This window comes from Vigna unguiculata, chromosome 5 (assembly GCF_004118075.2).
Source record: "Vigna unguiculata cultivar IT97K-499-35 chromosome 5, ASM411807v1, whole genome shotgun sequence".
NCBI classification, from domain to species: domain Eukaryota; kingdom Viridiplantae; phylum Streptophyta; class Magnoliopsida; order Fabales; family Fabaceae; genus Vigna; species Vigna unguiculata.
Genome location: NC_040283.1, coordinates 19,283,950 through 19,300,649, shown reverse-complemented (window position 1 = coordinate 19,300,649; position 16,700 = coordinate 19,283,950). Strand labels below are relative to the sequence as shown.

At 33.2% G+C, this 16,700-nt stretch overlaps 1 protein-coding gene across 1 annotated transcript; it reads right to left on the bottom strand.

Annotated features, from left to right (window-relative positions):
* Window positions 1-515: 515 nt before the first annotated feature.
* On the bottom strand, window positions 516-1,145 carry LOC114184445 (kunitz-type trypsin inhibitor KTI1-like). Its single transcript, XM_028071754.1, has one exon. The coding sequence runs from the start codon at window positions 1,143-1,145 to the stop codon at window positions 516-518; it is 630 nt and encodes a 209-aa protein (XP_027927555.1).
* Window positions 1,146-16,700: the final 15,555 nt, after the last annotated feature.

The following is a 16,700-nucleotide window of genomic DNA, read 5'->3' as shown; positions in this document are numbered from 1 at the left end:
TAATGTCACATTTCTTTTTTGTTAAATTGTTAAAATTTATAGCATTTTCTTAGTAAATCTTCATCAATTATTTTATTACAAAAAAGCAAACTAAACTTAATATTTATATTTTATCATATATATATATATATATATATATATATATTCATTTTAATTTATTAAATTACTTTAAAACTCAAAAATAAAATCATATCAAATATTTTTATTATTTATTTTTAACGTTATTCTCTGATTGTTTTTAAATAGATAATATTTGAGTAAGAGGGGTGCTTTTTCAGTAATATCTGTGAGTAAGGAAATTTTATTTCAGTATTTTGTTTTTCAAATAAAGACAAATATTTGGGAAAAATAATATCAAGAAAACTATAAATTAAATTAAAATAAAAGCGTTATAAACATGGAAGACAAAAGGTTCAGTTATTTTATTTAGTCATGCAATAACTTATTAGAACAAAGTTGTCTCTCACTATGAGAAACTAACTACACATGACATTTTAGGAGAGCATTGGTATAGTTCACGCAGATGCATGTGCAGTTGCAGTTGCAGTTGGAGGTAATGGGTTAACTCTCTGAAACTGAATCCACATGGCAGCCTTCTCTTCCTGAGTCACCACCAAAATCCTGTTTCTTCTAGAATCAAGATCAACTGCAACGTAGCCACAAGGACTATCCAGAGGACAGAACAAGAGGTTGTAGCCCCCAATGTCAACCGAAACCCTCTTAATTCTAAACCCACCAACTATTGTGTTGTTGTAGCCAGTAAGTTTAACAGGGTGACGATCTCCCTCACCCTTCACAACAGTCCACGTAGATGGAGTGGGAGCACACGGGGCTACAAAAGTGAACCCAATGTCCAAAATAAAGCTTTCTTGTATGTACGGGAATTTGATCGGGGATGAAATTCTTACGGGTAGGCCGTTAGCGGAAGACCTGGGATTTTGGACAACAGACAAAGGGCAAGTTTCGTTTCCCGTTATTGCGGAATGTACTCCACCCCCGTTTTGAAGTATAAATTGCCTGATAAAGTATGTGCCACCATTATCAAGAAAATTACCATCACTGTCCAACACAATAGCGGTAGCTGAAGGAAGGTATGAGGTGAAGCCACAAAGCAGAAACAGAGAGAAAAAGGTCGTAAACTTCATTTCTTTGGAGGCTCTTCAAGGTTTATCTTCAGTTTGGGTGAACCAACAATGAAGGAAACATCTATTTAAAGACGTTCTATTATAGAAACAGGGACCTGCACAAGATATCTTGTAGGTTGAGTAAACAATTTTTCCTCTTCTTGTGTGGTTCAAAATACTTTTACTGCAGAGACCATAAACAAAGTAGGTTAAACGTGGAAAGTAAGGATTTTATGGAGACTGCATGAGTTGCACATGCATGAGTTGCACAGAGAACCTTTATCTTAAATCGAGATTTCAAAATAAAGTTTTCGTCCATTACGTACTACATTTGTAGTCCACACATCAGATTTTGCTGGTGATAAGCTTCTCTCAAAGTTGAATCATGTGAATGAATCATAGTTACTGATGAACAATTTACCAAAATAGTTCGAATGAGACCAGATTTTCTTAATGTAGACTAAGCGAATGATGACACGTAAATAAGATATCTTACCAAGATTATAGAATGGTCTGTCCATCGTTACAAGTATAGCAGAAACAATAACAGGTTCTAAAACCATTGTTTAATAATTGTCGGGATTGACAATCTGAACTCAATCCCAACACGTTTAACAAGACACATTTCTAATAATTCATATTATAATCAAATAAAAATATCATCAACTCTAAATAATACCAGCTAATCAAATATCCATAATATTGCACAAAACAAATATATCTAATTTTAAACAAAACAAATGGTTAGAAGTGAGTTTTAAGCCCAATTCAACCTCAAAAAACTGACTTATAAGGTGAGGTTTGCACCTCACTTATATATTATAAAATTGCCTTATTTCTAGCCGAGGTAGGACTTCTAACACGCTCCCTCACGCCATATATTCATCTCGTGCGTGGGACAAAAATTAGTGGGTGGTCCATAGGTTTTTTTTTTAAACAATGACTCTGATAACATGTTAGAAGTGAGCTTTAAGCCTAACTCAGCCCCACAAAACTAGCTTGTAAGGTGAGGTTTGCACCTCACTTATATATTATGAAATTGTCTTATCTCTAGTCGATGTGGGACTTCCAACACAAATACCTTTAATTTTGCAAAACTAATTATATATAAATAAACTAAACAAATTAAAAAATATAAAAATAACTTACATGGACGGAGAAGCAACATTGACAGTAGCACAGGTAAGACGAAGCAGTGGTGATGGCGAGAAGTGATAGAGATATATATCCTAGATCTTCTTTTATGTTTTTTCCATTCTGTTTCATTCTGTTATTATATTTTTAGTTTCTGTTACCTTCCCCAACTATACTTTACAACTTTTTCTCTTGCAACTTCCTGTCGTTTATGTTGGATAATTTAGTTGCTCTGTTTGAATTAGGGTAGAGATATGATGTTCTGGGTGAGTAAATACACAATGACCCATAAAGTATAATGGTTGTAATTTCAGAGCTTAGGAACCCTTTAGGGGGGGCCTAATTTTGTTTCCTTTCTCTGTCTATTATTCTTTCTATTTTTATTTTACTTTTGCATTCTATGGATTGCTAAACTTCTTGGGTTGATTCCATTGTAATTTCATTATGGATTCTGAGGTTAGAATGAAATAATTCCTTTGCTCTTTTTATTATTGTTGAGGTTTAATTTGATCTACGTCTTTCATGTGATTGAATGAGTTTTTACCAATAATTCAGACTTTACTTTGGTTAAAGGTATTTACTCTAACGAAAATTAATCGAGACTTTACTTTGATTAATTAAGCTTTTTATTTGGTGAGGAGATAAAAGAACAGACATGATTAAACATAGTAAAATTTTATTGAGACTGTACTTTGGTTGAATTTACTGTGGATAATCTAAAAGTTCTCACTTTTAATTGAGACTATACTTTGGTTAAAAGTGAGAATGCCAACAAATTAATTGAGACTTTACATTGATTAATTTGCAAATCTACAACAATAATTAATTGAGCAATAATCTTTAGGTAACCAATGATGAATCTATTTTGAAAAGGAGTGGAATCAATCTATTTTCTTTACTATTGTTTTTATCTTTTCTATCTTATTTTATCTTTTTATCTTTATCTCTCATTTTTTTATTTTACTTGACTAACTCTTTTGTATAGTTTTATAAGAACTAATTTGTTAAAGATCAATTTCGTGTTCGTTGGAAGACGACTTTGGGTTACTTTACCCTTTCAATTGTGTTGACTACTATCTTAATAATACTAAAGTTGTTATAGATAAGTAATATTAATTTGATCGTGTCAACGACAGCTTTATCAAACTTGGCACTGTTGTCGGGGAACACGATTAGAATTTTTATCATTTTAGTTCTTATTTATTTTATTTTTTTTTCTTTTGATTTTATTTTTTGTTTATCACTAACATTTTTTTTTATCTCAATTTTTTTTCTAAAATTTATTTTATTTGTTTTAGTTACTTTTTTTAGTTACTTTATTTTTTTAAGCATAATTTTTGTTTGAGGATTTTTGTTTGAAAATTTGTGAAAATAGTTGGGAAACACTTTGACTAAGGAAAGACAAGGTACTTAAGTTGTCCATTGAGACACACCTCTCTTTCCTGAAAGTCTACTCAACAAGCTTTCAAGTTATTTCTTTTCAGAAAACCTCTTTCAGAAATGCAAAATCATTTTTCATATGAAAATAATCAACAATGTGATTTTCAAGTGAATTATAATCCATAACAACCACATTATCCATACGATTATCAGCAGCAAATTGTTACACCTACTTCTGCACCTGATATAAGTAGGTTAACTTTACGACAATTTAATGATCTATATTCTAGATCATCTTTTGTGGAATATGTGCAACCATCATACCATGAGCAACAACCATATTCTAAGTGTTCACCTCAGCCATCATATGTTCCATTTGTTTCTCAACAACAACAACATGCACCATCACAACAAGTTGCAGCAATCAATGGACCATCCTATAAGGAAGTTGTGTTATTAATGAATGGACTGCGAGAGAAATTAGACACCATAGATGAAAGGTTGCGAGCTGATCAATGATGCAAAGATATTGAGCAAGAATGGTATAAAAATGATAAAGTATTATGCGACATGATGGAGGATGCAAGTAACAACAACTTTGTAGAATTACTTTGTACTGTTAATACCACCCTCCAATGCCATCCGAGATTTGTTGAAACCCCAGAATTTAGAGCACTTCGTCATGAAATAGAAGATATGCTTCTAAAGTTGGCCATTAGAGCTGAACAAATGTCGGAAGATTTAAGTCAGCTAATGAAAGACAAAGCTATAGAGGCCAGCTTAGAAAAACTTATGAAGACGATAGTTGAGCAAAGGGATGAAATGATAATGTTAAGGAGCATGAATCAAAGGATGGAACAATTGAGCACTAATGTGAATGAGTACACGATTCAAATGTTAGATCAACCAACATCAGAATCACATCACACTGATATATCTACTAATAGATATAATGATGCTCATAGTAATATGTCTACTGATGGACATATCAATTTTGCTAAAGATGTTGCTGATGAAGAAATTGAAGATTCTCACACATACATATCTACTGATGGATATGTTGATGATGCTAAATGTGAATATGAAGTTTTATCTATTGATGATGGTATGAGTATAGATTATCTTTTTGAGGAGTAAAGTTGTGAGAACAATACAATGGAGGAACCAAGTGTAGTTGAAGAGCCAACGATATTCGAAGATGCACTTGAAGCATCAACTATTGCAACTGACTTGGTTAATGATGAAGTAGGAGATTCAACTACTTCAAGTGCAGATTTTTGCTCACAAGGTGAGATTGTGAGGATTATTGATGATCTTGTTAACTATCCGAATGCACCTGGTGATGCTCAAATTGAGTTGAAGCCACACACTCCACACATCAAGTTTATTGATGTGAATGATTCAAATAAGTTTTCAGTGGTGATTTTTGTTGATTTGGCTGCGGAGAAAGAAGAAAGGTTGTTGCAAAAGGAAAAAAGGTTAGACTCATATTCCTTTGAAAACATTGTTGATAAAAAAGTTAATTTGCATGCATGTTTGTTTTTTGTTTCTATTTTTAATTTTAAAAATTTTAAAAAATTTTCAAAAATATGTTTTTTTTATTTTCTTTAATTGTACAAGCTGACTTGTATTTTATAAAATAAAAATAAATAAATTTTGACATATGGCCAGATTGAGCCAAAAGTCACAATTTTTCGTTTCCTCCCCAAAATAAGTCCATCAAGGACATTTTTTTTTGAAATAAGTGTGGGGCAGATAAATTGTAGGTAGGATTTTTCTTTTTTTTGTTTTTCAATTTTTTTTTTGTTTTCATTTAAAAAGAAAAAAAATTGTGATTTCTTTTTGAGAAAATTGTGAAAGTATTAACTTTTTACTAAGTGAAACTTTTAAACAATATGTCGATATGAGTGGATTGTTTCTATGATTTGCTAAATGAGTTAATTTGAGAATTTCTTGATTAAATTTTTTGTGAAAGAATTTGACCTTGTGAGTCTTGAGCCTTAATGCAAAGGATGGACTGCCATGTGCCATTCCTATTTTTTCTTGAGTGACTTGCTCATGATTGTTTATACTCAAATATTTAGTTTGATTCTTTTGTTTTGCAACTTAGGTGAATATGCATGATTTGATATGACTGAGGCATTTCTTGTTTTTAGCTACTTGGCCAAATAAGCCCACCTTGATATTAATCCATTGATAGCCCCTTTGAACTTTAAACCTTTTTTTTTTCTTGTTTTAAGCCCATTGTAAACCCTTAAAAAGAAAAAGACCATGTTTTTTCTTATCTTAGGAAGAAAGAAAGGAGGTAGTGGATTATGATAGGATTGGTTGAGGAATAAAGTGTGTGGGTGAGTACCTCACCCACAAATTAATAAAAATGGCAAAAGGAAAAATTGTTGATGAAAAAGTGTTGAAATGAAAAAAATAATTGCTTTCTAAAAAAGAGAGAAAGAGCAACAAAGAGCAATAAACGAAAAATAGGTGTTTTTGAAATTATGCTCCATTATTCTTCCTACATTACTATTTCAAAAACCCAAAACTCCTAAAATTTTTCCTACCTTTGCCTTGGCCCCATTATAACCTGTAAAAAAGTCCTCATGATCTATGAATGTAAGTTTTCTGAAAGTTTGTGAATATTAGAGTCTTGTTAAGTATTACGATTGTTTACTTGCATGAGTATTTTGAGTGAAAACACAAGCCAAAACACTTGAGAGAATTTTGGTGAGAAAATACACATCTAACTTGAGTGCTTTCTTTCATAATTCATTGTCTTATGAATTAAAAAGATTAACTCATGTGAAAAATAGAATCTTTCCGTTTGTTTATGCATGGTAACTTAATTTCTAGAATATTGATTTGTGTCAAGTAAGGTTCATTCCTTTGATCTAGTGTTGATATGAAGTAAAATACCTCAGAATAAAGTTTTGAAATTGCTCAATTTTGCCTAGGAGTGCAAAAGGATAAGTGTGTGGTTATATATGATGAGTGCGCATTTTTGCCCTCATTTAATGTTTAATTCTAGGTATTTAATTGAATTTGTATGCTTAAAGATTGATTTAATTGGAATTTCCTATAATTGGGTTTATTGAGCATGAGATACAAAAACATGTTAAAAATAGCTTTTTATTTGCATAAATGTTCTTTGGATATTTTGAAGTGTGTTAGTGCAGCTACAGCTAACTTGAGCTCATGGAGGTGTGGACATAAATTGATTAAAGCTCGGGACTTCAGAGCTTAGGAACCCTTTAGGGGGGGCCTAAATTTGTTTCCTTTCTCTGTCTATTATTCTTTCTATTTTTATTTTACTTTTTCATTCTATGGATTGCTAAACTTCTTGGGTTGATTCCATTGTAATTTCATTATGGATTCTGAGGTTAGAATGAAATAATTCCTTTGTTCTTTTTATTATTGTTGAGGTTTAATTTCATCTGTCTTTTATCTTTGAATCACGTAAAAAGTAATGATTTTAAATCTATACGCATGCTAATCATATGAGTTAAAGGGTTTTTAAATTCAATTGAGACTTTACTTTGATTTTATTTAGAAACTTTCATGTGATTAAATGAGTTTTTACCAATAATTGAGACTTTACTTTGGTTAAAGGTATTTACTCTAACGAAAATTAATCGAGACTTTACTTTGATTAATTAAGCTTTTTATTTGGTGAGGAGATAAAAGAATAAACATGATTAGGCATAATAAAATTTGATTGAGACCGTACTTTGGTTGAATTTACTGTGGATAATCTAAAAGTTCTCACTTTTAATTGAGACTGTACTTTGGTTAAAAGTGAGAACGCCAACAAATTAATTGAGACTTTACATTGATTAATTTGCAAATCTACAACAATAATTAATTGAGCAATAATATTTAGATAACCGATGATGAATCTATTTTGAAAAAGCAGTGGAATCAATCTATTTTCTTTACTATTGTTTTTATCTTTTCTATCTTATTTTATCTTTTTAGCTTTATCTCTCATATTTTTATTATTTTACTTGACTAACTCTTTTGTATAGTTTTATAAGAACTAATTTGTTAAAAATCAATTCCGTGTTCTTAGGGAGACGACTTTGGGTTACTTTACCCTTTCTATTCTGTTGACTACTATCTTAACAATACTGAAGTTGTTATAGATAAGTAATATTAATTTGATCGCGTCAACGACAACGTTATCAGATGGGTTAGGTTTGCTTGCCTTAACCTAAAGTCTTATAAGTTGATGCATCAGAATCTTGAAATTTCAATTTTATATTCTTGTTATAGATAGATATGATGAATTGATAGGTTTGTATTTATAACCATGATTGATTTCACCATATGCATAAATTTATGCTCAGTTGGGCTTAACATTTTACAAACAACCTAGTTAATGCTATTTATATCTACCTTTATATTCTTACAATCTCAATTTAGCATAGTCAAATTTGTTTTTGAATAAATAAATGTTTACCGTAAGCATACTTTCGAGTTGGACTTTTTTACATCCTTGCTATAATGTTATTCAAATGCTTTTTTATGCCTGAATGCATATTTTGATTAGCTTTAGTATAAATGGTTTCATTTATTGAAGTTAGTTTATAGTAAAATCTTTTAATCTTAATTGTAGAAAATACGTGTCTAGTTCTCTTGGTATACTTCGTCTTTGATTCATTAAAGGTGTTTGATTGGGTTTTCCTCCATTAGTTTTGACTAAAATTTTCATTAGTATTCAACTTGATATGATTAGTGTAAGTTTTGAAATGGTTGAAATGGCAAGAGGTGGGGGGGGGGGGGGGGGAGGGGATTGAATTGGCTAGTTAAAAATTTAGGTGACTTTTAAAGGCTTAAAACTGTCCTCAATTGAATCAACCCAACCAACAAGTAAGGATGCAAACACTTCTGGACTGTACACTTTTAGTTGATAAAAAATAGAGTTTGTGGATTGATTTTATTAAACTGATGTAGTACTGATATAATCAATCGATTGAATCATAAAAATAGTCGACTAAAATACTAGAAAAAATACAGAAATGCAGATTCATGATTTAAAGCAAGATCAATGTAAGAGATCACTCAAAGACAGGTTCTAATGAGTTATACAAGCATGATCAATGTTGCAGATAATGTCAAAACACTCAAGAATGTCAAAAAGATGGTTTAGATCTCAACTCTTTAATCTTTAAATTGGAATGCAAGAGAGAAAGATTAGAGAAAAGAGTAATGCACAAGATTTTATACTGGTTCACTCAAACTTGAGCTACATCCAATTAGTTAAAGCAACCAAATAAAGTATTATATTGTAAAATATATTTAATATAGTAAGTAGTCATTTAATATATTTTCGATAGCTAAAATATTATTTATTTAATATATTATAATTAATTAAATTATCTATTTTTACATTTTTTCGAAACTTAAAGAAAAATCATATCCTACTTTAAAAAATACTCCACTACCATTAGAACCACCACCACCACCACCACAACCACCACATCCACCACCACCATAACCATTATCACCACCATCACAACCTCCACCTCCACCATAACCACCACATCCACCACCACAACCTCCACCACCACTGATGGAGCTCCAATGTGTGGTGGGTGGTAGGAACTCCATAGGTAGCGGAAAATGGCATCGAGACAAGTGTTTAAGGCTCTTGTAATGAAATTTGGAGTGGTGAAAGGAGAACTAGACTAGAAACTAGACTAGTGGAAGGTGGATAGAAGAAATGTTGTAAACTTCTAGCTTAGGTGCTCTCAAAATAATAGAAGAGTGGAGTGATCTCAACACAAACACTCTAAAATTTAGGCTTTTATATGAAAGAAAATACACATAAGCACTCTTAGCCCTTGAATGAGAAAGGCATTCAATCTTAGCCGTCGAAGATGGCTTGGAGAAGGAGCAAGGCTCATGACCATTGGATGATGCCATGGAAAAGGAGAATGCATTCCTATCCCTTGGATCCATGGGATCCATAAGGTGTAAGAAGGAATGTTGACTTCCACTTAGTCCACCTTGGACCTTTGGTAGCTCATGGTCCAATCTCCCATTGGGCTTAGTCAAGCCCAAATTTTATCAATTCAACTCCACATTGTTTGACTTATTATTCTAGAAAACAAGGCCTAAACAATGGGTCAATCTTATTGTTATTCTACTACTCTTTGATACACCTCTTCAAATCTTCACATCTTCTTTGGCCCATGTGAAGAGTGTAAAAAGCTCATGTGGGTTTGGGCCATCTTGGATGAAGCCCAATTGGATCTTTTTGAGCATGCCCCTTATTATTGGGCCTTTTGATGGGCTTGGGCTTGAAGGTGCATATGGGCCATGGATTGGGCCTTGAGCATGATTTGGAACTAGGCGTTGGCCCAAGCTATAAGCCTTGTTGGGATCACATCAACCACCATAACCAAGATCACCACCACCACCAACTCACCACATCCACCACCATAACCAAGATCACTGCCACCACCACCACCACCATTACTACCACCTTCATCACCAATTACACTTTTTCTTATCTTTAGTCATACTTTCTTTATTATAATTATTAAAAATATTAATATAGATCAATTTTATAAATTATAATAACGTTTTACAAATAAATATTATTATAAATTATATTAACTTATAAATTATTATTTTATATTAATTGTAAGGCCCTCTTATTTCAACCTCAATATTTAAGGGTTGTCCCAAAATCTAATGGGCCTAAGGGCTGGCCCATAGGGTGTCCAAATCCCCTAAGACAGTCTAACCCCTCTGATTTCTGCCACACATTGCAAAAACAATGCTCTTACCCTCTTTTCCTCCCAACAGAAGCTTTGCTAGGGTTTGGACAATTCCCTCTATGAGCCCGCTCAAATCCATTCTTCTGCTTTCGTAAGTTGTTTCCCCCCCCATATTTTTCCTTGTTTTCAGCTTTGTATTCATGAGTCTAACTAGGGTTCACCTTGGTAACTCATTTTGAATGTGTTCCACTATTTTCCAGCTCTCGAAGCTATTCCTTGAGCTACTATGCTCCACGGTTTGGGCGTCGAAGTCCTTGGCTAGCATTTTTCCAGGTAAGGGGAAGTTAGGGTTAATTGTTTTCTTGCATTTTTCCCACTTGCTTGGTTTTGTTCCGTGACTTTGATGTTTGGTTGCCATTATAATTGTTTGGGAGTTGTTAAAATATGGTTTGGTTCGATTGGATACATGTGCCTGCGCGAACAGTGGAGGGTTCTAGTTTTCTCGCCCAAGTGAGTGTGTCTCGCCTAGGCGAGATTAGCAGCAACTCGCCCAATCTGCTTGCGCGAGCTGTCACTCAGGCAATGAGCTCCTTTTTTGAGCGAGAGCCCGTCTCGCTCAGGCGAGGAGGTCTCGCCTAAGCGAGAGGGCGCAACAGCGCCACTGTTCCTGGTTCGAGCCCTCGCCTAGGGGAAGGAAGCTCGCTTGAGCGAGGGAAACCTCTCGCCTGAGCGAGGTCCTTCTGCCTGAGCAGGGAGCTGGGCGAGGAGTGTGTTTGCTCTTTGGTTTCTTTGTTTTGGATGTTGGTCATATGTTTGGACTGATTATACATTTTATAGCATGAATTGAGTGATTTTGTATGAACAAGATGAATTATGCTTTGTGGCTTATGAGTTTAACATGATTTGAGTATGATGTATGTATGGAATGATTCATGGGCTAAAGATGATGAATTTTATTATAGGGCTATGGCCCATGTATTGGCTTGTCCTGTAAACTTCAATTTGATTGCTTTTGAACTTCGTATCTTTTTTTTGTTTTGGCATCGTTGTGTGCCTTGAATATTGTAAGGAGTAGTGGTTATGCTCTAGGACCGCACTATTATGTTATTCTGTGTGACGTTTCCTTTAATTAGGATTATTGATTAAATGGGACGTTGCATTAATACTTATATAATAACATTTTCAAATATATATTATTATTAAAAAAATTTAATTTCTTATATTATTATTTAATAAATTTAATTAAACAATAAAGAATAATATTTTTAAAAATCATATTATTAATATTATTTATAAACATTATGTTTATATTATTAAATTATTTATTATAATGCTATTAAATTATTTATTAGTCAATTTATTTTTCTTCAAATTACTTATAAGTTTTGATAAAATTCGGTAATGAAAAAAAAAACTTATTTTGGAATGAAAAATTAATCTTGCATCGTCTTTCTATTGTCATGTTTTACTAAAAAAGATTAACTTTTATTAGTAGTTTTTTCTTTCTGGTTATATTAAATAGTTAGAAAAAATGTAATTTAAAAATATAATTTATGTTAAGTTAAAGCAACAAACTTTTTAATATTATTTTAGTTTTTAACATCTTAAAGACATTTTTTCTTCCTCTCCTTTGTATTTCGTCCACACTACAACAAACACATTTTTTTTGCCCCTCTTTCTTCATTTTCTGTCCACACTACAATAGAGGCCCTCTACATTCTTGAACTTGAAGTAACAATAAGAAGAAATCACATTGGGCTTTAGGGTTTCTATCAGTCACGGTCAACACCCTATTGTCTCTTGCAGAGGTTTAGGGTTTTCATCACTCGTAGCACGCCATTGCCCCTTATTAGCACATCACACTCACACAGAGACGAAAGGGACAAAGAGACCCAGGAGGAGATGAAACGCGAAACCCATGACGACGATGACGGTCACCCGCAGGCCACGACAATCAACGAGCCAGGTTCGTTCCCGTTGTAGGATTTTTTTTCTTTTCTCGTTGTCGTTTTGCCCTAATCGTTAATGTTTGTCTCCTAACAGTTGTGAAGTTAACTAAGCGGCGACGGTCACCCACGATAGTGATGATCACCCACGACAAACATAACGTCGTGATCCCTTCCCTTCGTAATTCCTTTTCTATTTCTTCATTTTTCTTTGCTACTTAATTGTGTTGATAGCTAATTATTGAACTCAGATGTAATGCAATTTGATTGTTATAGTTTAGGAACACCATATTTTGTTTGCTCTCTGGCCTTTCTGGCTTTTCCTTGTAGTTGTGGAAGTTCATTATTTGATTTGAGGGATCCAATATTTTATTAGTGTTGTTGATGTTATTGTTGTGAAGAGTTTGTCGTGTGATTAGCTTATTTGCGGGTAGCATATGGTTACTTTCTTAGCTGATAGTGGAGGTGTGTTATACTAATAGCCTGTGTGTTATTTATTACTACATTTTGTATCAATGTCATGTTAATTATATTAATTTACTAATTGGGAAAATAGTTTAATAGGAATAATGTTATTCTAAGGGTATCGTAAAGAAAAGAGATCCAAAATGTTCTTAAAAATCCTCCAAATTCCAAAACGGATTTTTCCTCATCACTGATGAACACAATCAATAAGTCCAGGTCCATTATAAGTGACCATGTTCGGTGTGTGAATGAATGTCTTGAGCCTAATAATGTTTAAACATAAAAGGATATTGATTCTTAGGTAAATATGAATTTTATTTAAGTTTTGAATTGATTCTCACTAGTTTTGAATTTAGTAAATATTTTGGTTTAAATGGACTAGACAAGTGACAATTTACTGATTCTCAGTATTTTGGTGCTTAGTAAACAATTCACATTCACTGATTTTCTTTCCATTCTCACTGCTTTCACGCCTAACTTTATAGGAGCACGCACTTATTCACAAGATGTGGTAGTTTTCCATGAATCTGTTTTGTTTGTAGTAGGGGTGGGCAAAAAATCTAATTTTACTGATCCAATCTACTTTTGCTCCAATCCAATCCATTTATAATCCATTTTATTACAAATCCAATCCATTTAAAATCCATTTAATGGATCTGGATTTCTATCTAATCTACATTTTATATATTTTATGGATTGGATATCCATTTTATAAATCAAGATTTTTAAATATGGATAATCCAAAAAATCCAATCCAAATTTTCAATTTAAATTTTTAGTTGGGTTAGACTAAAGGTTGAAATGGAGTATGCTAAATTCAGACATGGACAGGCCTTGCTCGACGACTTATACGGATCGGGCAGGCCCGACGACCATAAGAGGTTGGGTAGGCCTAAAGATATGAACGGGCTAGGCGGGCCCGACAAATCGAACGAGTCAATCAAGCCCAACGATCCGAAAAATTCAAGTGAGCCTGATGATCCGAATGCGGCAGGCGGGCCCAATGACCTGATGAGCCAGGTGGGCCCAAAGGCTCGAACGGGCCAAGTGGGCCCGATGACCGGAATGGGTCAACCAGGCTCGAAGAATCGAACGGATCAGGCCTGACGACCCGGACGGGCCTGACGACCTGAACTGGCCTGACGACCCGGACATGCCTGACGACCCGGATGGGCTCGACAACCCGGACGAGCCTGACGACTCAAACGTGCCCGACTACCCGATTGGGCCCGACTGTTTGGACGGGTTCGTCCGAGTCGTCTGGTCCGTCCGTGTGATCGGGCCCATTCGGGTCATCCAGTCTGTTCTCGTTGTCGAGCCTGTTCTCGTTATCGAGCCTGTTCGTGTTGTCGGGCCTGTCCGGGTTGTCCGGCCCATACAGGTCGTCGAGCCCGTTCGGGTTGTCGGGCCCGTTTAGGTCGTCCTGGTCATCGGGCCCGTCCGGGTCGTTGGGCCCATCCAGGTCGTCAGGCCCATCTGGGTTATCCAGGCCTTAATGATACAAGTTTTAAAAAATTCAATTTAAATTGCTTTTATAAAAAATGGATTCTAGATTTTGAACTCTATCCAAATATTTGGATTGGATTTAAATCTTGATCCAAATATTTGGATATGGATTTTAAAAAAATCCAAACTACTTTTGCTAAAAAAGTGGATTTGGGTAAAAAATTTAATCCAATTATTTAGATCTAAAATGGATGTGGATTGGATCATTAAAAATCCAATCCATGCCCACCCCTAGTTTGTAGTTGGGTTTAAATCTTGTAAGGAACTATTTATACCATTATTATGTATAACTTTAATAGTTATAAGAAACCCCATTTGTATAAGTAACTAATAGAATTCATGTTGAATAATTAAGAATTAATAATTAATCCATGATTATTATCTTCATTCTACATTCTTCAAAGTTTATACATAATTTCTAAATTCTTTTTGCTTGATTATACTGAATGGAAAAAAATTGAATGAAAATGTTAGTTTCAAATCCATGTTATAAAGATACATCTAGAATGAAGGTTGGTTTGTATCATATTCTAAAGTTTAATTTATTGAACTGAAACTATATATTATTTTATCATTTGTTTGAACTCAAACTATCTTATTGAGGAAAACCTTTAGAACAAAATGCATATTTATGATCTGAACTATCAATTTCATTCCACACAGAAAGTATATTTACAAAACAAGAACTCATAAGATTTAATAAATCAAAACAAGGAGAAGAACGATGAATGGTTGCATACACATTGAAAAAACTCATAAATTGCCATTCCTCAATGCTGTAGGTGATCCTATATCAGGATAATTTAGAAAATTGAACATTTCTAACTTACAGAGTATAGACACTATTTTAATCGTAGAAGCAGAAAGTGATGTTACAAATGGTTGAGTAGTCAATGCCAAAATCTCTTTGATTTTTAGTTTTTCAACTTTAGTCCATATCCTCTTTGGTCGTTCCATGGTATGAGAAATGATTAACATGAAAACAAATAGAAAAGTATCAATTTAAAAGTTGATCTTATATTAAACACTTTTTTATTATTTTATTTCTAATTAGTAAGTTCTATACTCCTGACTTGAAATTAAAAGTGTAAACATTTGCTTCATAGTTGCTATACGTTTGTATTGTGAGAATAATAACTTGAAAAATATCTAATATATTACCATTATAAAACTGAATATTCACGATTAAGAAGTAATTCTTATTTAAGAACATAGATGCACAAATTTCTAAATTAAAAACTAAGATAATTAAGCTTACTTAGAACTTCATAAGGTTTCCGCTAGCATGTGCAATGTAGAAGGAATAATGATGGTGAACATATACATCTAAATCAAGGAGAAAGTTTTTCACATTATCCACTTCAATACTTCATTATGTTCAATTTCTTATTCTTTTATCATGGAAGAAAGCTCCATAATATTGCTAAAATCATATACCAATGATACAACCTACCAAGCTAAAATCCTATCCCATTAATACAACCTGCCAAGCAGTATAGGCTGTTAATTAAACTCATGCTATAAGTCAATTAAAATTAGGTGTGCATATTTAGGTATTTAAGAAAATGTTAGATGAAGTCGCTACTGTCATTGAGATATCTATTTCTACATCTAATAAAAATTACGTTTCAAATGAAAGGTAATGGTCCAAGAACTTTATAATGTGCAAGTACATGAGACCCTATATTTGCTAGTTACACATGAATTAACTCTTCCCCAATATATACACACTAAAAATATAACTACTAGCATTTTTTAACAATCGAAAGACAACTTTTGCTTCTTCCATTTGTAAGTAGCTTCCAAGATATTAAGATTAGTTGTCTGACTTTCTTCAGGGAACAAAATGTTAACAAATTCTTCAATTCTGCAAAATTCAATTAACAGGAATGGTGTAAGAAATTGAATAAGTGTCACCATGTAGAATGTGGGAACTACATAAAGCATAGATAGTTAGTTACATACCTAGTAGAACCATCTTCAATGGCAACATGCGTTCTCTTCTTGAGCTTCTTAGGCAGCTTAGACTGGATTAAGCTAACATCACCTAGCTCTCCAAATGTAGTTTCCATGTTGAGCCATTTTTCCAATAACTTGTCTAAACTTGTCTTCACCTTACATTGTCACCATTACTAAATTCTCTATCGGAATTTAATTGATATATAATATTATTTAATATATATTGGACTCTCCTATCACTTTACAAATTATTTGGAGAAGGTTGTTTGTGGAAGGTTTCACTAAGTTACCTAGTCAAGACTTGGGGGAAAATAGAAGTAGAGACAACATTCAAGGGTTGTGAACTTTAAGCAAAGGTGAGTTATTGAGTTAACATTTTATCTTATTCTTGTTCAATTTAAATTTTAATTAAATGTTGTGATTTGAATATTGGTTTCACTCTTTTTTGTGTTAGTTATATGTTATTA

Coding starts and splice junctions, on each gene's coding strand:
- LOC114184445 (XM_028071754.1), bottom strand. CDS start 1,145: ATGAAGTTTACGACCTTTTTCTCTCTGTTTCTGCTTTGTGGCTTCACC.